Source organism: Vulpes vulpes, chromosome 9, assembly GCF_048418805.1.
Source record: "Vulpes vulpes isolate BD-2025 chromosome 9, VulVul3, whole genome shotgun sequence".
NCBI lineage: Eukaryota > Metazoa > Chordata > Mammalia > Carnivora > Canidae > Vulpes > Vulpes vulpes.
Window position 1 is genome coordinate 16,737,422 of NC_132788.1, and position 27,687 is coordinate 16,765,108.

Consider the following 27,687-nt stretch of genomic DNA (forward strand, 5'->3'; position numbering starts at 1 on the left):
CTTTCTCCATAGAATAGTTTTGGCATCCTTGTTAAAAATCAATTGGGCATAGATGTTTATTTCATAGGGTTTATTTCTGAACCCTAAATTCTATTCTGTTGGTCTAAATATCATTTTTAATTTATTAATTTTTTAATTTAAATTTAACATACAGTGTATTGTTAGTTTCAGAGGTAGAATTCAGTGATTTGTCAGTCTTCTGTAACACCCAGTGCTCACGACATTGTATGCCCTCCTGAATGTCCATTACCCGGTTATCCCACCCCCACCCCTCCATAAATGTCATTTTTCATGTCAGTATAAGACTTTTGGTTACTGTTTCTTTTTAGTTAGTTGTGAAGTTGGAAAGTGTGAGTCTTCCAGATTTGTTTTCTTTTTTGAATATTTTTTTAATTTCAACTGTTCAGGCCCCTTAGAATTTCATGTGAAATTTCCATTTCTGGGGGGAAAAAAGCCATTGGAATTTTGATAGGGATTGCATTGAATTTGTACAGTGCCTTGCAAGTATTGCCATCTTAATAATACTTAGTCCTATATAGAGAGGATATTTTTTCCATTTGTTTAGGTCTTTAGTTGTTTTCAGCAACATTTTATAGTTTCCATATATAAGTATTTTACCTCTCTGATTAAATTTATTTCTAGGAATTTTATTGTTTTGGATGCTATTGTAATTGTTTTCTTAATTTCATTTTTGAATTGTCCATTGCTTGTGTACATAACTGGTTTTTATGCATTAATCTTTAACCTTAACCACTTTTTTGAATTAGGCTTAGGGCTTTTTCTATTTTAAAAAAATTCTTGATATTTTCTATTTGTGGAATCAGATGATCTCCAGAGATAGTTATACTTCTTTCTTTCCAATTTGAATGCCTTTCTTTTTTTTTAAAGATTTTATTTATTCATTTTAGAGAGAGAGTGAGTGTGCATGAGCAGGGGAAGGGAGGGTGGGAGCGAGGGGAAAAGGGAGAGAATCCCAAGCCAACTCCATGCCAAGTGTGGAGCTCACTGCAGGGCTGCATTCCATGACCCTAAAGTCATGACTCAAGCCAAAACCAAGAGTCAGATACTTAAGTGACTGAGCCAATCACCTCCAATTTGGATGTCTTTTATTTCTTTTTCTTGCACAGTTGCTATAGTTGGAATTTCAGTTACAATGTTGATAGCAGTGGTGAAAATGGGCATCCTATTTTATTCCTGATGTTTATAGGGAATAATTTTAAGTCTTTCACTATTGAGTATAGGTTAGCTGTGAGTTTTCCATAAACTTGATTGATAATGTTAAGGAAGTTTCCTTCTATTCCTAATTTGACGAGAATTTTTTCTTTTTTCTTTTTTTTTTTTTTTGACATGTGATGAACATTTTTATGTTGAAAGTGTGTTGGATTTTATCAGATGCTTTTTCTGCATGTTAATGTATAACAATCTTTTTCACATTAATACCGAATTGATTTCAGTAGTATACAAAAACTTTGTTCATACACAGTTCTGTTCTTTCCCTCTTTTTTTTTTTATAAAGATTTTATTTATTTGTGAGATAGAGCATAAACATACACACACAGAGAGAAGCAGGCTTCCTGCTTATCAGGGAGCCCTAGGTGGGGCTTGATCCCAGGATCCTGAGATCATGACCTGAGCGGAAGGCAGACACTTAATCAAATGGGCCATACAGGTGCCCCTCTCTTACTCTTTTTGTGTGGTGCTAATTCTGTATTAGGGTTCTCCAGAGAAACAGAATCAGGAGCCTGCATGCGCACACATGCATGCACATGCACACGAAGAAAGAGATTTGTTCATTTTAAGGAATTGGCTCACATAATTTATGGAGGCTGTCAAGTCCAAAATCTTCAGAGTGGGCCAGCAGGCTGGAGACCCAGGGAATAGCTGATGTTGCAAATCAAATTTGAGTTTATCCTACTTTGTATTCTTTAGGCTTCTTGGAGATTCAGTTGAATTTTTTACCAGGTTTGGTAATTTTAGGTCCACTATTTCTTCAGATGACCTTTTTGACCCTTTCTGACTCACCTTTCCTACTGAGACTCCAATTATTTGTATTTGGTATGTTAGATGGCATCTTAGTCTCCAGAAACTGTGTTTATTTTTCTTCTTTTTCCCTCCTCTTTCTCATACTGGATAATCTCAGTGGACTTATCTCCTAGTTCATGGATTATTTCTTCTGCCTCATCAGATCTACTGTTAAGCCCCTCTAGTGGAAATTGTCATTTCAGTTGTTATATTTTCTGACTTCCAAATTTTTGCCTTTTTCTCGCTTATAACTTGCATCTTTATTGATAGTTTATTTGGTGAGACACTTTCTATACTTAATGTCTTTTTTTTTTTTTCTTAATGTCTTTAGATGTGGTTTTCTTTAGTTTTTTAAATAGTAATTAAAATACTGATTTAAAGTCCGTGTTCAGTAAAGCCATCAGCTGGGTTTATCCTAGGCAGTTTCTATTGACTACTTTTTTTTTATCATGTGAATGGGCCATATTTTACTATTTCTTGACATGTCTCATTTTTTATTGGAAACTAGACATTTTTCATATATGTGGCAACTCTGCAAATTAGATCTCCACTCCCAGGAATTGCTGTTATTATTTTTTATTTGATGGCTTTTCTGCCTGATTTACAATCTCTGTAATCTAGATTATGTGTAGCACTGAAAATTTCCCTTGGTTAGTTTAGTGATCAGTTAATGTCTAGACATAACACTTCTTTAAATGCCTGGAACCTGTTCTGCCCTCCCCTCCCCCGCCCCATAATGTAGTGACTGCTACATTATTACCATAGTAGTGAGGCTATAGATGCTACTGCAGAGAAAGGAGGATGTGAGTAGAACAAGTTAAAATACCACAAAGCTTGTGAGATTCAGCCTTTATTTTATTTATTTTATTTTTTTTATTCAGCCGGTTTAACTGAACAAATGCTCTTCAGATTGTTGCAAACCTCTGGCTAGTATCCACAATTCCAGAAAGTTTGATTTTGACCAGTTTTGCAGTGTACTCGTTGCTTTTATGGAGGAGATTTTTCAAGGTCCCTTTTTTCCCATTCAGTAAGTATATTCTAAGGAGTGCTTTTGACAGTCCTGCAGTTTTCCAGGTGGACAATAATTAGAGTCTAGAACCCACTAAGTGTAGATGACCCTAGGAAACCTCCAACATTTTGGGTTGGTGCCCTAAAGGGTTACATTGTAGGAATAAGCGTGAGTGAGTAGTATATAACCATTAGAGCAAACTGTGGCTTATCTTTGAATTTTTTCTATCCCTGAAATCAAATACAATGACCCCGAATGCTTACATTCCTGAGTTTCTCATAATGCTAATACTCCAGACTCTTGGAAAAAGTAAACATAAATCTTCTCTGTATTAAAACCTCATTCCAGGCTTCCCCTCATTTCTATTAACAGTATTATAAATGCTGTGTTTGGCATGCAATTTCTAGAAAGCAGTACATGTACATTATATATACACACCTACATGTTTACCCATCTGTGTGTCTGTAGGTAGGTATATTACATACATATATACATGGACATACATATGTGCTTATATATAAACATGTATATAAAATACACCTAAGTTTAACTGAAGAAAAGTTAATGAAGAAAAAACATAAGAAAGGCTAGATACAAAAGGACAGAAACCCTACAGGCATATTCTAATTCTGAAAGCAGTAGCTAAAAGTTGAAAAGCTTTAGGACATTTGAAAGTCTTTAAGGATCAAAAACTGGAGGCCAGGGCTCCTAAATCAGTGGTGGTCCCTAGTATACTTCCCCACTCCTTGAGTTGTGAATCTAAAGGGCTACAGAGTTGGAGTAAAGAACTATAGGTAGACTGAATCATGTCAGTCCCTGAATATGAATTAGTTAATTAATTTATTTATTAAATTTTATTTAAATTCAATTTTCCAGCATAGAGTATAACACCCAGTGCTCATCTCATCACCTAAATATGAATTTAGGTGAACTCAACTGCTACTTGCCAGAGCAAATACAAATTCTCTGAAGGAAGGTAACATTATGTTAGGCATCAAAATGTTTCCACAATGCTTACCAATCAATCAATCAATAACTAATAACACAAAGAAAATGAAGGGACTAAAAATAGGAAAAAAAATAGATGCTTGATCCTGATCCTTATAAGACTCAGATAATTGAGCAATCAGATACAATTTTAAATAGCTACACTTGGGGTGCCTGGGTGGTTCAGTCAGTTAAGCATTGGTCTCTTGATTTCAGCTCAGGTCATGATCTCAGGGTTGTGAGATCAAGCGATGTGTCAGGCTCTGTGCTGGGGCATGGAGCCTGCTTAAGATTCTCTCTCCTCCTCTCCCCATCAATCTCTCTAAGCCCCTCTTTAAAAAAATAAAATCTTAAAAAAAATAGCTACACTTACTGTATTCAACGAGGTAAAATACAACAGTAAGAATTTTAGCAAAGAATTGGGAACTATGAGAAAAAAAGTTGGAATTTCTAGAACTGAAATTTCTGCCAAATAAAATTAAATACTCAAAGGATGGGTGTATTAGGTTGCTAGGACTGCCATAGCAATGTACTATAGACTGGGTAGATTAACAAAGACTTATTTTTTCACAGTTCTGGAGGATGGGAAGTCCAAGATTAGGGTGCTGGCAGGGCTGGATTCTCCTGAGGCCTCTCATCTTTTCTTGTAGATGACTGTCTTCTCTCAGTCACATGGTCTTATCCTGTGTGTTTCTGTGTCTTAATATCCTTTTCTTACAAAGACACAAGTCATATTTAATTAGAGCCTACCCCAGTGATCTCATTTAAACTTAATAATCTAGTTTTAAAGGCTCTATCTCCAAATACAACCCCACTCCAGGGTACTAGGGGTTAGGACTTCAATGTACAAATTTTGGGGAAACACATCTCCATGCAAAAAAACTGGGTAATGGTAGTTTAGACTTAATTGAGGAAGTAAAAAGTCAACTGAGAGATAAGGAAAAAAAACCGGAAGCATTGAGATACAAAGTTATGGGAGATACGGGGTTATAATATATGCATACATGGCCCAGAAGGAAGTTAAAGAGGGTATAGAACAGAAGAAATATCTGAAAAGACAATGGTAAAGAATATTCCGAAGGTGACAGAAAACAACAGAGCAATAGATACAAGGTGTCTGAAAGATCCCAAGTAGAATATATAAAAAGAAAAGTACACTTAGGTATATTACAGTAAAACTGTTGAAAGACAAATATGCATATGCGATGCACATGCACACAGGTTAAGACCAGTCTCAAAGGAAAAGAAAAAAGTTACCTTAAAAAGGCAACAAATGTACTAATAGCTAACTTGTCAAAAAGTGTAAGCCACAAGGTGATTAAAAGGGCACCTGGCTGGCTCAGTCAGTGGAGAATGGGACACTTGACCTCAGGGTTGTGAGTTTGAGCCTCACGTTGGGTGCAGAGATTACTTAAAAAAATACAGTTTTTAAAAGAGAAAAGAAAACTGCCTATGTAGAATCTAGTATTCATGAAAAATAACTTCTAATAAGGTGAAATAAAGATACCCTATGGCAAACAAAAAATTGAGAGACTTTGTCTCTGGGAAACTCAAATTGAAGGAAGATACTAAATGACATTCTTCACCTAGAAGGAAAATTATCCTAGAGAGAAGCTTAGATGTGGTTATGGCATAAAAGTGGCAAATATGGGATAAATTTGAATGAATACATACTACCTAAAATACTGTAATTCCTTCGGGACCTGAGTGGCTCAGTCAGTTAAACATCTGCCTTTGGCTCAGGTCATGATCCCAGGGTCCTAGAATAGAGCCCCACATCTGGCTCCCCGCTCAGCAGGGAAACCTGCTTCTCCCTCTCCCCCTGCTTGCTCCTCTCCCTGCCCTCTCTCATGCTTTCTATCAAATAAATAAATAAAATCTTTAATAAAATAAAACAATACAATTCCTGAATGGGTATATATTAGTGTGTGTTGTTATATTTAAGTTTCAAATTAATGAAAATAGTACATAAGGAGGAAGTAATTGAAATTCTAATGCTGTTAGTTTCCTGAATTATTATTATTATAGTTTCTTGAATTATTGAGTAAAAGTTGAAAGTACTTATATTACACTTAGATTAACTAGATTTATGTTGTTATAATTTCTAGATTAGACACTAATAAAAATATAGAACTATCAAGAGAAAATTATTTATTTTTAAACTTTTATTTACTTGAGAGAGTATGTGCACAAGCAGCAGGAAGAGCAAGCAGAGGGAGAAGCAGGCTCCCCATCAAGCAGGGAGCCCAAAGAGAGGCTCATGACCTGAGCAAAAGTCAGATGCCAACTGACTGAGCCACCCCAGGCACCCTACAAAAAAAATTAAGATTTGTTTATTTACAAGAGACACACAGAGAGAGATAGGCAGAGACATAGGCAGAGGGAGAAGCAGGCTCCTTGCAGGGAGCCTGATGTGAGACTTGATCCTGGGATCACTCTCTGAGCCAAAGGCAGATGCACAACCACTGAGCCACCAAGATGTCCAATCACAAAAAAAAATTTTTTTAAGATTTTATTTATTCATGGGAGACACACACAGAGAGAGGCAGAGACACAGGCAGAGGGAGAAGCAGGGTCCATGCAGGGAGCCTGACGTGGGACTCGATCCCTAGTCTCCAGGATCAGGACCTGGGCTGAAGGCGGCACTAAATCGCTGAGCCACCAGGGCTGCCCACAAAAAAATTTTTAAAAAGGAAGAAAGATGGATGTCTAGATGGCTCAGCGGTTGAGTGTTTGCCTTTGACTCAGGGCATGATCCTGGAGTTCTAGGATAAAGTCCCACAACAAGCTTCCTGCATGGATCCTGCTTCTCCCTCTGCCTGTGTCTCTGCCTGTCTCTCATGAATAAATAAATCTTTTTTTTAAAAAGGAAGAAAGAAAAAAAAAAGTGAAACAGCAGAGACAAATAGCATCCAATACTTGAATTTTGAAAATGTTATACCACGTGAAAGAAACCAGTCACAAAAGACTATAGATCCCATTCATAAAAAATGTGCAGGAGAGGGAAATCTAGAGACAGAAGGTAGGCAGGCCAGTGGTTGTTTAGGGCTGAGATTCAGAAAGGATGGAAAGGTGGGTAGGGTGGTGATATTGTACATACCTATGTATATACTAAAAACATATATACAATTTAGATTGGTGAATTGTATGTATAGTCTGTGAATTATATATCAGTAACAAGATATTTTTTAAAAATTTAAGAACCATATAGAGGGGGATGCCTGGGTGGCGCAGCGGTTTTGCGCCTGCCTTTGGCCCAGGGCACGATCCTGGAGACCCGGGATCGAATCCCATGTCGGGCTCCCGGTGCATGGAGCCTGCTTCTCCCTCTGCCTGTGTCTCTGCCTCTCTCTCTCTCTCTCTCTCTGTGACTATCATAAATAAATAAAAATTAAAAAAAAAAAACCATATAGAGGGTGGCCCCAGGGGCGCAGTGGCTTAGCGCCGCCTGCAGCCTGAGGTGTGATCCTGGAGACCCGGGATTGAGTCCTACATCGGGCTCCCTGCATGGAGCCTGCTTCTCCCTCTGCCTGTGTCTCTGCCTCTCTTTCTCTCTGTGTCTCTCATGAATAAATAAATAAAATCTTAAAAAATATATAGAAATTATGGAGTTGTAAAATACAGTAAATGAAAATTTTACTAGAGGAGATTAATACCAGATTTGAGTAGGCAGAAGAAATAACCAGCAATCTTGAAGATAGGTCAATTGAGATTATCCAGTGTGAGCAAAAGGAAGAAAAAGGAATGAAGAAAATGAAAAGAGATTCAGAGATCTGTGGGGCACCATTAATCATGCCAACATAAACATAATGTGATTCTTAGAAGGGACTAAAGATAGAGAATGGAGAAGAAAGAACATTGGAGGGAGCAATAGCCCCAAATTCTTAAATTTGATGAAAATCAGTAGCAAACTTACCCAAGAAGCCCAGTGAATACTAAGTAGTAGAAACTCAAAGATATTCATACCTAGACACATCACAGTAAAAGTAACTGAAAGACAAAGCATCTTGAAAGCATCAAGAGAAAAACACTTATTTTTTTTTAAAGATTTTATTTATTCATGAAAGAGAGAGGGAGAAGCAGGCTCCATGCAGGGAGACCGATGTGGGACTCAATCCTCGGACTCCAGGATCACGTCCTGGGCCAAAGGCAGGCGCTCAACCACTGAGCCACCCAGGCGTCCTGAGAAAACCACTTACTATATGTTCAGTATGTCTTCAGTAAGATTAAGACCTGACCTCTCATCAGTGTCTTGGAGCCAGAAGGCATTGGGAGGATATATTCAAAATAATGAATGAAAAGTGTTGAATAAGAATTCAGTATCTAGAAAAACTATTTTAAAATGAGAGAAATCTTGACAATATTAAGCTCAGTGAAAGCAGCTGAATGTAAAAAAGCCACATTTTATATTCTTCTACTTCAGTGAATTATCCAGAATATGTAAATCATAGAGACATTAAATGATTGGTTTCCAAAAAAAAAAAAAAAAATGATTGGTTTCCAGAGAGTGAGGATGTGGACAAGAATGGGGAATAATTGCTAATGATTGCAAGGTTCTTTTGGGGTGATGAAAATATTAAGGAATTAGTGTTAGGGCATAGCTTGGTGAATATATTACAAGTCACTAAATTATACAGTTTCAAAATAGAGAATTTTATGATATGTGATTTATGTCAAATATTTTTAAATGAAGGAGAGTGAATCATTGAGCGCTATCTCTGAAAGTGATAATACACTATATATTGAGTTTAAATTTTAAAAATAAAGGGAAAAATAGATAAAACAATTAACCCAATCAAAAAATGAAGAAATTAAGACAATTTCAGATAAACGAAAGCTGGCATAATCTGTCATTGGCAGACCTATCCTACAGGAGATACTAAAGGTAGTCCTTCATGTGGAAATGAAGTAACACTAGATAGTAATTTGTGTTCACATGAAGAAGTAAGTAGCACCAGAAAAGGTAACTGGAAAAGGTAACCAGAAAAAGTAACCAGAAAAGATAAAAGAGAGCAAAAATGTATTTTTGTCACTTTTTCTTGACTCTATGATTTAAGAAACAACTGCATAAAGCAGTAGATGTAAATCTTTTTTAAAAATCTTTTAGTAGATGTAAATCTGAGTAGATGTGTATACAATGTATCAAGATATAATGTGACAGTAAAGGCACAAAGTAGAAGGGAGGGTATAAAGTAATATACAAGTGGAGTTTTTTAATATTATTAAAATTAATGTTGTATTAACCAAATGACATTGTTCCAAGTTAATATGTTAATTGTAATCTCTAGGGAAAACACTAAGAAAAGAACTCTGAAAAATAAAACAAAGGGAACAACAATGAAATTAAAATGGTAACTAGAAAATATCTATTTAATAGAAAATAAGGCCGTTGTGGAAGAATAGAAGGAGAAAAGTGATAGAAAGCATGTAGAAAACAGTGAAATAGCACATGTAGATTTTACCGTATTAGTAATTACCTTTATTATAATGAAGGACTAAACATTCCATTTAAAAGATAGAAATTAGGGATCCCTGGGTGGCGCAGCGGTTTGGCGCCTGCCTTTGGCCCAGGGCGCGATCCTGGAGACCCGGGATCGAATCCCACATCAGGCTCCCGGTGCATGGAGCCTGCTTCTCCCTCTGCCTGTGTCTCTGCCTCTCTCTCTTTCTCTCTGTATGACCATCATAAATAAATAAAAAATTAAAAAAAAAAAAGAAAAAAAAATAAATAAAAGATAGAAATTAGAGAATGGATTAAGTGAAAAATCCATGGTTATGATTTCTGCAATAGATGCATTTTAGTGTCAAAGACACAGTGAGTTTGAAAGTAAAAGGATAGAACAAGATTATATATTATACAAATAGTAACCAAAACAGAAATGGAGTGGCTGTGGCTGTATTGCTATTAGAATAGACTTTAAGGGGATCCCTGGGTGGCTCAGCGGTTTGGCACCTGCCTTTGGCCCAGGGCGCGGTCCTGGAGTCCTGGGATCGAGTTCCATGTCGGGCTCCCGGCATGGAGCCTGCTTCTCCCTCCTCCTGTGTCTCTGCCCCTCTCTCTCTCTCTCTATCATTAATAAATAAATGAATGAATGAATGAATGAATGAATGAATCTTTTAAAAAAAAGAATAGACTTTAAGATAACAGTTGTTATTAAAGACAAGGACATTTTATAATGGCAAAAGTGTCAATCCATGAGGAAGACCTAAAATATAAATATATGTGAACCTGATCCAAAATAGACTCCCCCAAATACATGAAACTAAGACATAATTAAAGGCAGAAATAAAAAATTCAACAGTAATAGAGACTTCAAAACTCCACTTTTAATAATGGATAAAACAATCAGAAATAAGATTAACAAGGAAACAATACTTGAACAATAGTATGATCCAACTAAATGCAACAGATATCTATAGAACACTCCATCAACAGAATACACATTCTTCACCAATGTACCTGTCACGTTCTGCCAAAATAGACATAGACCACTGTGTCTGGATGTAAAGTAAGACCAAATAAATTTAGAAGGATTAAAGTCATAACAAAATACGTTCTCAGTGCAGCCTGGGTGGCTCAGTGGTATAGCACCGCCTTCAGCACAGGGCATGATCCTGGACATCTGGGATTGAGTCTCACATCGGGCTCCCTGCATGGAGCCTGCTTCTCCCTCTGCCTGTGTCTCTGCCTCTCTCTCTGTGTCTTTCATGAATAAATAATTAAAATCTTTTAAAAACAAACAACAAAATATCTTCTCAAACCACAATGGAATAAAATTAGAAATTTTAATGAGAACTTCAGGAGATTCATAAATATATGGAAATTAATACTCCTAAATAACAAAGGCATCAAAGAAGATATTAAAAGGGAAATTAGAAAATACTTTGAAATAAAGATGCAACATACCAAAACTTGAGTATGTAGGTAAATACTGCTTGGAGAGAAGTTTATAGCTGTAAACAACTATATTAAAAATGAAGATCTCTGGGACGCCCGGGTGGATCAGTGTTTGAGCATTTGCCTTTTGGCTCAGGGCATCATCCTAGGGTCCAGGATCGAGTCCTGCATCTGGCTGCTTGCCAGGAGCCTGCTTCTCCCTCGGTCTATATCTCTGCCTCTCTCTCTCTCTGTGTGTCTCTCATGAATAAATAAAATCTTTTTTTAAAAAAAGACCTCAGGGACGTGTGTGTGGCTCAGCAGTTTAGCACCCGCCTTTGGCCCAGGGAGGGCATGATCCTGGAGTCCCGGGATCAAGTCCCATATTGGGCTCCCTGCAAGGGGCCTGCTTCTCCCCTCTTGACTGTCTCTGCTTCTGCCTCTCTCTCTCTCTCTCTGTTTCTCATGAATAAATAAAATATAAAAAATTAAAGATCTCAAAAGAACCCAATTTCCACCTTGAGAAACAAGGAAAAGAAGAGCAAACTTAAAGCAAGGAAATAATAGGAAAGTAAGTAAAGTAAGGAATTAATAGAGATTAGAGCGTAAGTAAATGGAGAATTGAAAAACAATAGAGAAAAGTCAGTGAAACCAAAACTTGGTTATTTGAAAAGATCAACAAAATTGACAAACCTTTAGCTAAAACACCCATGAAATATAGAAGAGTAAAATTATTAAGATCAGGAATGAAAAAAGAGACATTCATCGCTACTGACCAAATGGGGAAAACAGGATTATAAAAACATACTGTAGACAGCTATATCCCAAGAAATTAGATTACTTAAATGAAATGGACAGACCCTGAGAAAGACAAACTGCTGAATCTTTTTGGTTATACCAAACATTTAAAGAATTAACACCAATTTTTCATAAATTCTTCCATCAAATTGGAAAGGAGGGAACACTTCCCAATTCAGACTATGAAGCTGATATTACCATGATACTAAAGCTTAAACCAAAATATTACAAGAAAGCTGCAACAAACATCTAGATGGGATATAAAGAAAACTATGTCTTTCTAGATGATGTTAAATTACATATAGAAAACCTTGAAGATTACACAATTACAGCTAATAAATTAGTTCGGCCAGATTGAGGATATAAGATCAAAATGAATTGGGATCCCTGGGTGGCGCAGCGGTTTGGCGCCTGCCTTTGGCCCAGGGCGCGATCCTGGAGACCCGGGATTGAATCCCACGTCGGGCTCCCGGTGCATGGAGCCTGCTTCTCCCTCTGCCTGTGTCTCTGCCTCTCTTTCTCTCTGTGTGTGACTATCATAAATAAATAAAAATTAAAAAAAAAAAAGTTTAAAAAAAAATGAATTAATTAGGGACGCTTGGGTAGCTCAGCGGTTGAACTTCTGCCTTTGGCTCAGGGCATGATCCTGCGATCCAGGATTGAGTCCTACATCCAGCTCCTTGCGGGGAGCCTGCTTCTCCCTTTGCCTGTGTCTCCGCTTCTCTCTGTGTGTCTCTCATGAATAAATAAATGAAATCTTCAAAAAAATGCACTAATCAGTTATGCTTCTGTACACTAGCAGTGATCAAAAATGAAATGTAGGAAAAACTTAGAAGAAGGGCAAGACATACTGAAAACTGCAGAATGTTCATGAAAGAAATCGAAGATGTAAATAAAAGGAAAGACATCACTTATTAATGGATTGGAAGACCGTATTGTTAAAATAGCAATACTTCCCAAATTAATCTACAGTTCAATGAAATATGTATCAAGAATGTAACATTCTTTTTTTTTTTTGCAGAAATGGACAAGTTGATTTTCCAATTCATGTGGAAATGTAAAAAGTCCAGAATAAGCAAAACAATTTTGAAAAAAGAAGAGCAAGTTGAAGGACTCATACCTTCTGAATTCAAAACTTATTAAAGCTAGAATAAGCAAGACAGTTTGGTACTGATATAGAGATAGGCTTAGGGATCAGTGGAATAGAACTGAGTCAAATAAACCCATGTACCTATGGTAAATGGATTTTTCACAAGGGTGCTGTTCAGGGGTGGAAAGAATTGTCTTTCCAAGAAATGATGCAGGGACTACTAGAAATCCAAATGCAAAAAAGAATGATGTTGGATCCTTGCCCCACACAAAGTAAAAAATTAACTCCAAAGGATTAAGCACTCAAATATAGGAACCAAAACATTAAAACTCTGGATGATAACATAGGTGTAAATCATTGTGACCATGTATTAGACGTGACACTGAAAGTGAAAGCAAGTAAAGAAGAACAGGTAAATTGTACTTCATCAAAATTAAATTTTTATTATTATTTTTTTAAAGATTTATTTATTTATTTACTTATGATAGACATAGAGAGAGAGAGACACAGGAGGAGGGGGAAGCAGGCTCCATGCAGGAGCCTGATGTGGGACTCGATCCCAGGTTTCCAGGATCACACCCTGGGCTGCCGGCAGCACTAAACCGCTGCGCCACTGGGGCTGCCCAAATTTTTATTATTATTTTTTTTACTTCAAAGAATACCATCAAAGTAAAAAGACAACCCATGAAATGGGACAGAATCATTCATCTGAAATACCTGGTAAAGGTGTACTTTCCAGAATACATAAAGAACTCTTACAACTCAACAACAAAGAGAAAAATCACCCAATTTAAAACCAGGAAACATTTGAATAGATGTTTCTCCAAAGACTGTATACAAATAGACAAATACATGAAAGGTTGCCTGGGTGGCTCAATCCCTTAAGCATCTGGTTCTTGATTTTGGCTCAGGTCATGATCTGAGGGTTGTAAGATAAAGTCCCATGTCGGGTTCTGTGTTGGGTGTGGAACCTACTTAAGATTCTCTCTCTCCCTTTGTCCCTTCCCCCCTTAAAAAAAAAAAAAAAAAAAAACAGGAAAAGAACTTAACATCATTAATAATTAGGGAAATGGGAATCAAAACCACAATGAGATGCCACTTCACACCAAAAACAGATAAAAGATTACAGTAAAGCCATAGAGCAATATCTCTCATGAACATAGGTGATGCAGAAATCCTCAACAAAGTAAATTACATACCTTTTCAAATGGATGTCCACCTGGAACTTGTGACCTTATTTGGAAGTAGGGTCCTTGCAGATGCAACCAAGTTAAGATGCAGTGATTGAATTAGGATGGATTATATATAATCCAGCAGCTGATACTCTTATAAGAAGAGGGAAATTTGGTCATAGAGTCATAGGGTGAAAGCGATGTGAAGAAGTAAAGACACAGAGGAGGAGAAGTTGTTGTGAATGTGCAAGCAGAGATTGTAATGACATATGTACAAGCCAAGAAACACCAAGGATTGCCAGCAACCACCAGCAACCACAGGAAGCAAGGAAGAATTCTTTCATAGAATCCTTTGGAGGAGGCATGATCCTGTTGATACCTAAATTTTGGACTTCCACCCTCCAGAACTGTGAGAATAAATGTCTGTTGTTCAAAGCCATCCAGTTTTGGTTGGTTGTTATAGCAATGCTTGGAAAAAGAACACACCCACCATGTTGTGTTGCAGTTATACAAGGCTGGTTCAACATTTAAAAATCTAGTGATCCATTTCATCAACAGGTTAAAGAATAAGTATGACAACAATAGATGCAAAAAAAAAAAGCATTTGACAAAATTCTGTTGACAGTCATGGTTTAAAAAAATAGCAAAAGCTCCCAAAAACTAGTAATAGAGGGAGAACTTCATAAACCTAATAATAGAACATCTACAAAAACTCTATAGTTGTGTGGCCCAGGTGGCTAATTTTCTTTATTCATGAGAGAGAGGCAGAGACACATGCAGAGGGAGAAGCAGGCTCCCCATGGGGAGCCCAATGTGGGACTCGATCCTGGGATCCCCTGAGCCAAAGGCAGACCCTCAACCACCAAGCTACCCAGGTAGCTCCCAAGACACTAGTTTTTCGTAAGATTGGGCATATGTATTTCCCCTGTCATCATTTGTATTCAACAGCATACTGAAAGCCTTAACTAATGCAAAAAGACAAGAAAAGGAAATAAGATACACAAATTTTGGAAAGGAAAGAAAAATGTTTGCAGATAGAATGATTGTCTACAGAAAATACCGCATGGAATCAACAACTAAAAAACCTGGAATAAGCAAAAATTACAAAGTTGCAGGATACAAGGTTAATATATATGTCAGTTTCTTTCCTATATACCAGCAGTAAGCAATTGGAATTTGAATTTTAAAAATACCATTTATATTGACACCTAAAAATGAAATACTAAAGTATAATGCTAACAAAGTTGGTTCAAGATCTACATGAGGAAAACTAAAATTTTGATAAAAAAGAATAAATGGAGAGATGTTCCATGTTCATTGATAGGAAGACTCAGTGTCAGTTCTTCTCAACTCCATCTGTAGAGTCAATGCAATTACTTTTTTTTTTTTTTTTTTTGAGTCCATGCAATTCCAGTCAAAATCTCAGCAAGTTATATTGTGGAAATCTATAAAATTTACACATAAAGGCAGAAGACATAGGACAGCCAGCACAATACTGAAGAACAAAGGACTGACATTTCCCAACTCAAAGAGTTAATATAAAGCTATAGTAATCCAGGTGGTGTGGGCTTGGCAGCAGAACAGATGTCAATGAAACCGAACAAGAGAGCCCAGAAATAGAATTATATAAATGAAGTGTAGTGATCTTTGATAAAGGAGCACATACACATCAATGGAAAAAGGATAGTCTTTATCAGCAAATGGTACTGGAACAACTATTCACCTGCATAAAAAAGATCTAATCGGGGGATCCTGGGTGGCGCAGCAGTTTGGCGCCTGCCTTTGGCCCAGGGCGCGATCCTGGAGACCCGGGATCGAATCCCACATCGGGCTCCCGGTGCATGGAGCCTGCTTCTCCCTCTGCCTGTGTCTCTGCCTCTCTCTCTCTCTCTCTGTGACTATCATAAATTAAAAAAAAAAAAAAAAAAAAAAAAAAGATTTAAAAAAAAAAAGATCTAATCGCCTTTCTCTTACCATACTTAACTTAAAAGGTACCATAAGTTTATATTTTAAATCCAAAATGGTAAAACTTCTGGCAGGTAACAGGAAAAAATCTAGGTGACTTTGGGTTTCAATAACTTTCTTAGATACAAAAGCACAACCCTTAATAGAAAGGATAAGTTGGACTTAATGAAAATTAAAAACTTCTTACGGCACCCAGCTAGCTCAGTTGGAAGAGCATGTGACTCTTGATTTTGGGGTTGTGAGTTTAAGCCCCCAAACTTACGGTTTGGGTGTAGAGATTACTTAAGACGTTTTTAAAAAAAATTAAAAACTTATCTGTGAAAGATACCATGAGAATGGAAAGATGCTACAGACTGGGAGAAAATATTTGCAAAACACCTATTTGATAAAGATCATTATCCAGAACATACAATATGCAAAGACCTCTTAAAACTCAAGAAGACAATCTGATTAAAAGACTTAACAGGGGGATCCCTGGGTGGCTCAGCGGTTTGGCGCCTGCCTTTGGCCCAGGGCACGATCCTGGAGTCCCGGGATCGAGTCCTGCATCGGGCTCTGGGCATGGAGCCTGCTTCTCCCTCTGTCTGTGTCTCTGCCTCTCCCTCTCTCTCTCTCTCTCTCTCTCTCTCTCATAAATAAATAAATAAATAACTCAAAAAAAAAAAAGACTTAACAGACACCTCACCAAAAAAAGATACAAAAATGGCAACAAAAAAAAAAAGTCCATGAAAAGATAATATAATATTAGGGAATTGCAAATTAAAACAGTGGGATAAAAAAAATAAAATTAAAAAAAAAACAGTGGGATACCACCACATTCCTATTAGAATGGCCAAAATCCAAAACACAGATGACCCCAAATGAAAATGTGAAGAAACAAGAATTCTCATTCATCGTTGCTGGTAGGAATGCAAAAACGGTGCAGATACTTTGGAAGTCAACTTGACAGTTTCTTTCAAAACTCTCTTTTTAGAGACGTTGTAAAGTAGAGGAAGAGAAAGAATCTTAAGCAGGCTCCATGCCCAGTACAGAGCCCAATGTGGGGCTTAATCCTGACCCTGAGATCATGACCTGAGCTTCAAGAGTTGGACAACCAGGCACCCTGCCTCAAAAGTCTTAAGAGAGTCTTAAAAGAGAGTCACCTGGGGGGCTGAGTTAAGCATCCGACTCTTGGTTGCAGCTCAGATCATAATCTCAGGATTCTGGGATCAAGCCTCATTTTGGGAGCCATACCCAGCATGGAGTATGCTTGAGATTTTCTCTTTCCCACTCCCTCTGACCTTCCCTCCAATGCATGTGTGATCTCTCTGTCTCAAATATATATTTTTTAAGATTTTTTATTTATTCATGAGAAACAGAGACATAGGACTCCATCCCAGGACCCTGGGATCATGCCCTGAGCTGAAGGCAGACACTCAACCAGTGAGCCTCCCAGGCATCCCTAATAAATATGTCTTTAAAAAAAAAAAAAAAAAAAAAAAAAGATCCTTGTGGTGCCTGGCTGGGTCAGTCAGTAGAGCATGCAACTCTTGATCTCAGGGTCGTGAGTTCAGGCCCCATATTGGGAGTGGAGCCTATTTAACCCTCTCCCCATAATATTCAGCAGTAGCGCTTCTTAGTATTTACCCAAATGAGCCGAAAACTTACGACATTGCAAAAACTTCCACAGAGGTGTTCATTGTAGCTTTATCCACAATTGCCAAAACTTAGAAGCACTCAAGATCTCCTTCAGTATGTGAATGGAAAACTAAACCTGTGTATCCAGACAATGAAGTATTAAAATTCAGCTGTAAGATGTGAGCTATCAATTCCTGAAAAGATATGGAGGAATTTTAAATGCATATTACCAAATGAAAAAAGCCAGTCTGAAAAGACTACATACTGCATGATTCCAACTATAGCACATCTGGAAAAAAAAAAAAAAAAAACTATGGAAATGGAAAAGAGATTGGTGTTTGCCAGAGGTTTGGGAGTGTAAGGAAGGGAAAGATAAATGGGAGCACAGGGAATTTTTAGAGCTGTGAAACTATTATATATGGTACTGTAATGATGGATACATGACATTATGCATCTGTCAAAGTCTGAAGAATGTACAACGTAGAGTGAACCCTAATATAAATTAGGGACTTCAGTTAAGAACAATGTATCAATATTTGTGCATTAATTGTAACAAATGTACCACCCTAATACAATATGGTAATGTGAAACTGTAAGTTGGAGAGGTGGTATGTGGGAACTCTGTATTGTCACCTCAGTTTTCTTTGGTATGAATTTAAAAGTGGTCTAAAAATAGTCTTTTTTTCAAGATTTTGTTTATTTGAGAGGAGAAAGAATGCACATGAACACAGGGGAGGGGCAAAGGGAAAGGGAGAAGGTCAAGCAGACTAGTCTCTGAGCAGGAAGCCTGACATGGGGCTTGATCCCAGGACCCTGAGATCAAGACAGACACTTAACCGACAGAGCCACCCAGGCACCCCTAAAAAATGGAAACAGTCCAAATGTCCACAGACTGATGAATGTACAAACAAAATGTGCTCTATCCCACAATGGAATATTATTTGGCAACACAAAGGAATGAAGGACTCATAATTCTACAGCATGGATGAACTGAGAAAATGCTAAGTGAAATTTGGTCACAGAAGACCATGTACTATATGATTCTGATTCTGTTTGTTCTGAATAGGCCAATCCAAAGAAACAGAAAGTACATTGGTATGTTCCAGGATGGGGGGAACACAGGGTGATTGCTAATGTGAATGAGATTACCTTTTTAGGTGATGAATGTTCTAAAATTAGATACTGGTGGGGTGCCTAGGTGGCTCTGTCAGTTAACTGTCTGACTTTGGCTCAGGTCATGATCCCAGGGTCCTTGGATATACTCCCACATTGGGCTCTCTGCTCAGTGGGGAGTCTGCTACTCCCTCTACTCCTCCCCCTACTTGTGTGTGTGCAAATGCATGCACGTATGCACACACTCCCTCAAAATCTTTTTTAAAGGGGCACCTGGCTGGGTCAGTGATTGAGTGGCTGCTTTTGGCTCAGGTCATGATCCCAGTCACCTAGGGTTGATTCCTGCATCGGGCTCCCCACGGGGAGCCTTCTTCTCCCTCTGCCTATGTTTCTGTGTCTCTCATGAATAAATAAATAAAATATTTTTTAAAAATCGCTTTTAAAAATTAGATAATGGGGGATCCCTGGATGGCGCAGCGGTTTGGCGCCTGCCTTTGGCCCAGGGCGCGATCCTGGAGACCCGGGATCGAATCCCACGTCGGGCTCCCGGTGCATGGAGCCTGCTTCTCCCTCTGCCTGTGTCTCTGCCTCTCTCTCTCTGTGACTATCATAAGTAAATAAAAAAATAAATAAAGTTATAAAAAAATTATTAAAAAAATTAGATAATGGGGGTGCCAGGTGGCTCAGTTGGTTAAGCATCTGCCTTCAGCTCAGGTCATGACTCCAAGGTCCTAAGAGTGAGCCCTGAGTCAGGCAGGCTCCCTGCTCAGCTGGGAGTCTGCCTCTCTCTCTGCCCCTCCCAGCTCATACTTGCTCTATATCAAATAAGTAAATCTTGAAAAATTAAATACAGTAAGAAAATAAGTGTTGGTGAGTATGTGGAGAAAAGGGAACGCTTGTGCACTGTTGGTGGGAATGTAAACTGGGGCAGCCACTATGGAAAGCAGTGTGGAATTTGCTCAAAAAATTAAATACAGGGACGCCTGGATGGCTCCGTGGTTAAGTTAAGCTCTGCTTTCGGCTCAGGGCATGATCCTGGAGTTCAGGGATTGAGTCCTACATCAGGCTCCCTGCATGGAGCCTGTTTCTCCCTCTGCCTATGTCTCTGCCTCTCTGTGTGTGTCTCCTGAATAGATAAATAAAATCTTTAAAAACAATTAAATACAGAACTACCGTAAGATTCAACAATTCTGTCTCTGGGTATTTATCTGAAGAGAAAATGAAAACACTAACTTAAAATGGTATCTGGAGCATTATTTGCAGTAGCTGAGATATGGAAACAACCTAATAATCCATCAATAGGTGAGTAAAGAAATTGTGGCATATGTATTATAGTAGAATATAACTCAGCCATTAAAAAGAATGAAATCTTGCCATTTGCAACAACATGGACCATGAGGGCATTGTGATAAGTGAAATAAGTCAGAGGAGGACAGATATGAGTTTATACGTGTCATTTTTTAAAATACTGATTTATTTGGGAGAGTGCATGTGCACAAAGCGGGGGGAGGAACAGAGGGGAAGAGTCTTCAAGCAGACACCCCACTAAGCATGGAGCCCAATGTGGGACTTGATTCCAGATGCATGAGATCATGACCACCAAAACCAAGAGTCAGAAACAACAACTGAGCCATCTAGGCACCCTACAGCAGTCATCTTAAAGAAAAAACAAAATCCCAAGTTTATAGGGAACATATTGGTAGTTGCCAGAGGTGGGGAGCGAGGAGAGTAGGCAAAATGATTGAAAGGGGTCAAACGGTACAAACTTCCAGTTATAAAATTATATAAGTCATGGGAATGTATATACATCATGGCAACTATAGTTAATCATACCATATGTTGGCAGCCCCAGTGGCGCAGCGGTTTAGCGCTGCCTGCAGCATGGGGGTCTCCAGGATCGAGTCCCACGTCAGGTTTCCTGCATGGAGCCTGCTTCTCCCTCAGTCTGTGTCTCTGCCTCTCTCTCTCTCTCTCCCTCTCCCTGTGTCTCTATGAATAAATAAACAAAATCTTAAAAAAAAATCATACCATATGTTATATATATGAAAGTTGCTAACAGAGTAGGTCTTAAAAGTTCTCATCACAAAAAAAATTGTAATTATATGTGGTGATGTATATCAGCTAGATTGATTTTGCAGTATATGTAAATATGTGTTGTATGTCATTTCCTGTGTCACTAATAATTTCCTATGTCAATTATATTTCAGTAAAAAAGAGGATAACAAAAAGTACAGATTCAATACATGTTAATAGCATAATATTTTTGTTTTTTATTTATTTATTTATTTATTTTTAATTTATTTATGATAGTCATACAGAGAGAGAGAGAGGGGCAGAGACATAGGCAGAGGGAGAAGCAGGCTCCATGCACCGGGAGCCCAATGTGGGATTTGATCCCGGGTCTCCAGGATCGCACCCTGGGCCAAAGGCAGGCACCAAACCGCTGCACCACCCAGGGATCCCCTATTTTATTTATTTTTTAAGTAAACTTTACACCCAGCACGGGACTTAAACTCATGACCCTGAGATCAAGAGTTTCATGCTTTACTGTCTCTGCCAGTCAGGTGCCCCAATAACATTTTTAATTAAAGATAACTACTTCCAAAGTTTAGTGAGAAGAGACCCATTGTTTTACATTTTTGCAAAAGGCTTTAATGTTTGGGTTAGCAAAATACAAGTAAATATTCTGCATTTACTCTTTGTGATGTTACGTATCATTTACTCTCTGGAAAATTCTAGTCTATATTTATGAAACAATTACAGGGAATATGGCAGATAATGTAGCAGTAGTATAAAAATATTTTTTACTTTATGGACTCCCTAGAATGTTCCAGGGACTGCTGGTAGGGAAAGATGGGACCCCAGAGGACGTACACCCTCGTCAATACTAGGAGTCCTTGCACACTGAGCTCCTAGACTTATCCTCAACGATCTGCATGACCTCTCCACTTTGGTATCTCAGGGGCTACTGAAACCCAGTTTTTGCATCCGAGTGCCAGCATTTCCTTCTACTCAAGTGTGAAAATCAAAACCAAGTTAAATTCTTGACACTTGCCACAGCCTTATATCTCATGAGTAATCACCAGATGTGAAGTTCATCAGTTATTTGGTTCAAGCCTAAGAAGCTGGAACCCGTTTGCTGGTGTGGTTCCGACTGTGGCAATGATTATGTAGGACTAGACTGGTTTTGACTAGTAATTGACTTTAGAGGGAGGAGGGCCAAGGTATTGCCTTTGGAATGAAAACTTGCAGGCAGCTATAGAATATGTGAATATGGGTTCTTTCTGCTTTTCAGTTCTACTTTCACTTCTCTTTTTGTAGCAGAATTGGGAGCAGAAGTAGGGTGGAGTGCTAACTCCAGCAAGTGATTATTATTTGGAGGGATCTTCCAGACATCAGCCTGCCCTTCCTGCACTCACAATTGCCCATACTTTGCCTGACCTCCTCTTTCTTTTTTTTCCAATTATTTTTATTGAGTAAAATATAATATAAAATGTAACATCTTATCCATTTTTTAATTAATACAGTTGATGTTTTAAATACATTTATAATGTACAGTCATCACTACCACATTCTCCATAATTCTTTTCATCTTGTAAAACTGAAACACTGCACACATTAAACAATAAATCTCCATTCTCCTCTTTACCCAGCCTCTGAGCAATCACCATTCTGCTATTTTTTTTTTTACTAACTACCTCATGTAAGTGAAATCATAAAGTATTTGTCTTTTTGTGACTGACTTATTTCACTTAACATAATATCCTCAAAGTTCACCCATGTTGTAGTATATTGCAGAATTTTATCCCTTTTTAGGACTGGATAATATTCCATTGTATGTGTAATAGTTACATTACGATTATCCATTCATCTGTCTATGGATACTTGCATTGCTTCTGCATTTTAGCTATTGTGAATAACACTGCATTGAATACAAGTGTGCAAACATCTCTTCAAGGTCCTTCACACAATCTGTAGGGTATATATCTCCAGAAATGGAATTGATCAATCAGATGGTCTTATTTTTAATTTTTTGAGAACTGCCACATTGTATTCCACAGCAGCTGTACCATTTAACAGTCCCACTAACAGTGTGCAAGGACTCCAATATCTCCACCTTCTTACCAGTAGTTTTCTGTGTGTGTGTGTGTGTGTGTGTGTGTGTATTTTTATTAGTCATCCTGGTGGATGTGAGATGGTATATTATACTTTTGATTTGCATTTCCCTAATTCTTCTTCCCATAATTCTGTCATTTTCATATATTTTGTTGCTCTGTTAACAGCTGTATAAATGTTTATAATTGTTACATCATCCTGCAGTTTTGGAACCTTTTATTAATGTATGATGTTTTTTGTCTTGTAACTATTTCTGGTTTAAAGTCTATTTTGTCTGATACTCGTATAGACATTCCTAGTTTCTTCCTCTCTTTTAATTTTTAGAAGGGGCAGAGGGATGATGAGAGAGAGAATCTAAAGCAGGCTCCACACCCAACAAAGCCTGACATAGGACTTGATCTCACAACCTGAGATCATGACCTGAGCCAAAATCAAGAGTCAGATGTTTAACTGACTGAGCCGGGATGCCTGGATGGCTCAGCGGTTGAGCATCTGCCTTTGGCTCAGGACGTGATCCTGGGTCCTGGGATCCAGTCCCACGTCGGGCTCCCTGTGTGGAGCCTGCATCTTCCTCTGCCTGTGTCTCTGACTCTCTCTCTCTGTGTCTCTCATGAATAAATAAATAAAATCTTTAAAAAAAATAAAAATAACAATGACTGAGCCACCCAGGTGCCCCCCTAGTTTCTTCTCATTACTGTTGCACAGAATATCATTTCCTACTCTTTCACATTCAATCTATATGTTTTTGGATCTAAAGTGAGTCTCTTGTAGACAGCATATAGTTGGATCATGTGTTTTTAATCTATTCTGCCAGTCTTTTTCTAATTGGAGAATTTAATCCATTTACATTTAAAGTAATGAGAGAAATTCTGTCCTTTTGCTGATTGTTTTCTATGTGCCTTATAGCTTTTTTTGTTTTCCATTTACTGTATTACTATTTTCTTCTTTGATCATTTTTTTGGTAGTAAAATGGTTAAATTTCTTTCTCATTTCTTTTTTAATTGTATGTTTAACAGTGTTATATTAGTTTAAAGTATATAGTATAATGATTCAACAATTCTACACATCATGCAGTGCTCATTAAGGAAAGTGAATTCTTAATCCACTTTTTCTATTCCACCCATTTTCCCCACCCACCTTCCCTCTGGCAACCACCAATTTGCTCTCTGTATTTAAGTGGGTTTTTTTTTTTTTGTCTGTTGTCTCCTTTGTCCATTCATTTGCTTTCTTAAATTCCACATATGAGTGAAATTATATGGTATTTATTTTTCTCTTTTTTCACTTAGCATAATACCATCTAGGTCTGTCATGTTCTGGCAAATGGCAAGATCTCAGTTTTTATAGCTGAGTAATATTCCTCTATGGGTGTGTGTGTGTGTGTGTGTGTGTCTGTGCGTGTGCACATGCACACGTATGTATTTGTGTACATCACATTTTCCTTATCCATTATGTATCAGTGGATATTTGGATAGATTCTGTATCTTGGCTATTATAAATAATGCTTCCATAAACATAAGGGTGCATATATCTTTTCAAGTTAGTGTTTTTGCTTTCTTTTCATTAATATCCAGCAGTGCAATTGCTGGGTTATATGGTAGTTTTCTTTTTAATTTTTTGAAGAACCTCCATATTGTTTTCCACAGTGGCTGCACCACTGCATTCCTACCAACAGTGCATGAGAGTTCCTTTTTCTCCAAATCTTCACTATCACTTGTTATTTCTTGTGTTGTTGATTTTAGCTATTCTGACTGGTGTAAGGTGGTATCTCATTGTGGTTTTCATTTGCATTTCCCTGATGATTAGTGATGTTGAGCGTCATTTCATATGTTTGTTGCCCATCTGTATGTCTTTTTTTGGAAAAATGCCTATTTTATTTAGATCCTCTGCCCATTTTTTTTTAAGTCAGCTTCATGCCCAACATGGGACTTAAACTCATGACCTTGAGATTAAGATGTCCATCATCAGTTACTATTCTCTTTTCTAGTAGGTTGCCCCTTTCTTGATGGTTTTCTTGATGGTTTCTCTCACTGTGCCAAGGCTTTTTATTTTGCTCTAGTTCCAGTAGTTTAATTATGCTTTTGTTTCCCTTGCCTGAGGAGTCCTGTCTAGAAAAAAATGTTTCTATGGCTGAGTTTAAAGAAATTAATACAAATTTCTTTATTTCACATCTTCTTTATCCATTCATCAATTTTTTTTATCCATTCATCAATTGATGGATACTTGGGGTGCTTCCATATATTGGCTGTAATAAATAATGGTGCTATAAACATAGAGGGGGTGCATATATCCCATTGATTTAGTGTTTTTGTGTTTCTTGGGTAAATACCCAGTAGTGCAGTTGCTGGATTGTAGGGTAGTTCCGTTTTTAATTTTTTGAGGAGCCTCCATACTGTTTTTCCCAGTGGCTGCACCAGTTTTTATTCCCATCAAACAGTGCACAAGTATTCCTTTTTCTCCACCTCTTCACCAACACCTATATCTTGTGTTGTTGATTTTAGCCAGTCTGACAGGTGTAAAGTGATAGCTTATTGTAGTTTTGATTTGTATTTCCTTAATAGTAAGTCATGATGGACATCTTTTCATATGTCTTTTGGTCACCTGTATGTCTTTGGAAAAATGTCTGTTCATATATTCTGTCCATTTTTTAAAAAGATTTTATTTATTCATGAGAGACCCAGAGAGAGGGGCAGAGACATAGCGAGAGGAAGAAGTAGGCTCCCTGTGGGGGGAGCCTGATGCGGGACTCAGTCTGACGACCCTGGGATCAGGACCTCAGCCAAAGGCAGACACTCAACCACTGACCCACCCAGGCACCCCTATTCTGTCTATTTTTAATTGGATTATTTTGGGGATATTGAGTTTTATAAGTTCTTTATGTATTTTTGGATGCTAACTCCTTATCAGATATATCACTTGCAAATATCCTCTCCCATTCCATAGATTGCCATTTAGTTTTGTTGATTATTTCCTTCACTGTGCAGAAGCTTTTTATTATGGTGCAGTCCCAATAGTTTCTTCTTCTTCTTCTTTTTTTTTTTTTTTTTGTTTCTTGTGTCAGGAGGCATATCTAGAAAAATGTTGCTATGGTTGATGTCAGAGATATTACTGCCTATGTTCTCTTCTAGGATTTTTATGGTTTCAGGTCTTACATTCAAGTCTGTAATCCATTTCAAGTCTGTTTTTGCATATGGTGTAAGAAAGTGGTCTGGGTTGTTTCTTTTGCTTGTTGCTGTCCAGTTTTCCCAACAGTGTTTGTTGAAGAGACTGTCCTTTTCCCATTGGATATTCTTTTCTGCTTTTTCAAAGATTAATTGGCCATATGGTTGTGGGTTTATTTCTGGATTTCTGGGTTTTCTTTTCTGTTGTATTGATCTATGTGTCTGTTTTTGTGCCTGTACCATACTGTTCTGATACTACTTTATAATAGTCTGGAATTGTGATGTCTCTACTTTTTTTTTTTTTGTCTCTACTTTTTTTTTAAAAGATTTTATTTATTTATTCAGGAAGGACACAGAGAGAGAGGCAGAGACCAATGTGGGACTTGATCCCAGGACCCCAGAATCATGACCTGAGCCAAAGGCAGACACTCAACCAATGAGCCACCTGGGCATCCCATGATGCCTCCAGCTTTGCTTTTCTTTTTTTTTTTTTTCTTTTTTTTTTTTTAATTTTTTTTATTTATTTATGATAGTCACAGAGAGAGAGAGAGAGAGGCAGAGACACAGGCGGAGGGAGAAGCACGCTCCATGCACCGGGAGCCTGATGTGGGATTCGATCCCGGGTCTCCAGGATCGCGCCCTGGGCCAAAGGCAGGCGCCAAACCGCTGCGCCACCCAGGGATCCCTGCTTTTCTTTTTTAAGGTTGCTTTGGCTATTCGGAGTCTATTGTGGTTCCATACAAATTTTCAGGATTGTTCTAGCTCTATGAATAATGCTGTTGGTATTTTGATAGGGATTGTGCTAAATGTGTAGAGTGCTTTGGATAGTATAGACTTTTAAAAATATTATTCCAATCCATGAGCATGAAATGTCTTTCTAGTCCCCTATTATTGTATTACTGTGAATCTTTTCCTTTATGTCTATTAATAGTTACTTTCTATATTCAAGTGCTCCCATATTGGGTATATAACTTTTTACATTTGTTATATCCTCTTGTTAGATTGTTGCCTTCATCATTATGTAGTGTTGTTTCTTGTTAAGGTTTTCTTTTTTTTTTCTTTTTTCTTTTTTAATATTTTATTTATTTATGAGACACAGAGAGAGAGAGAGAGAGAGAAGAGAGGCAGAGATACAGGCAGAGGGAGAGGCAGGCTCCATGCAAGGAGCCCAATGTGGGACTCGATCCTGGTTCCCTGGGATCACACCCTGGGCTGAAGGCCGTGCTAAACTGCTGAGCCACCTGGGCCGCCCCAGGTTTTCTTTTAATGTATATTTTGTCTAATAACAAGTATTGCTACTCTGGTTTTGGTTTTTGGTTTTCTTTTTGGTTTGTTTTTATTTTTTTACTTCTATTTGCCTAATAAATGTTTCTCCATCCCTTCATTTTCAGTCTGTGTGAGTCTTTAGATCTGAAGTGATTTTCTTGTAGGCAGCATATACATGGGTCTTTTTTTATCCATTCAATAACCCTATGTCTTTTTATGAGAGCATTTAGTCCATTTAAATTTCATTATTGGTAGGTGTACACTCCCAACATTTGTTACTTGTTTTATGGTTGTCTTAAAGATTTTGTTTTATTTATTTGAGAGAGAACATGCACATGCTCGCACTCAAGTGGGGAGAGGAACAGAGGGGGAAAAGAAGAGTGAGACAGTCTTAAGCAGACTCCATGTGGAACCTGATCTCTCAGTCCTGAGATCATGCTCTCAGCAGATACCAACTGAGCCACTCAGGCGCCCCTACTTGTTTTATGGTTTTCTAA

The 27,687-nt window shown here is 37.8% G+C and overlaps 1 protein-coding gene across 5 annotated transcripts in view; it reads left to right on the forward strand.

The window, feature by feature from the left end:
• The window catches only part of PIWIL2 (piwi like RNA-mediated gene silencing 2), a 78,536-nt gene that overhangs the window by 38,992 nt on the left and 11,857 nt on the right, over positions 1-27,687 (forward strand). Inside the window, exon 21 of one of the 5 annotated variants that reach the window (XM_072719456.1) lies at positions 12,715-14,393. The exons of the other annotated variants lie outside the window; for them this stretch is intronic. Coding sequence (XP_072575557.1) covers positions 12,715-12,729 — 15 coding nt within the window. The 3' untranslated portion in view covers positions 12,730-14,393. Of the gene's footprint in view, positions 1-12,714; positions 14,394-27,687 lie in introns of those variants that run through there. 5 annotated transcript variants of the gene reach the window in all.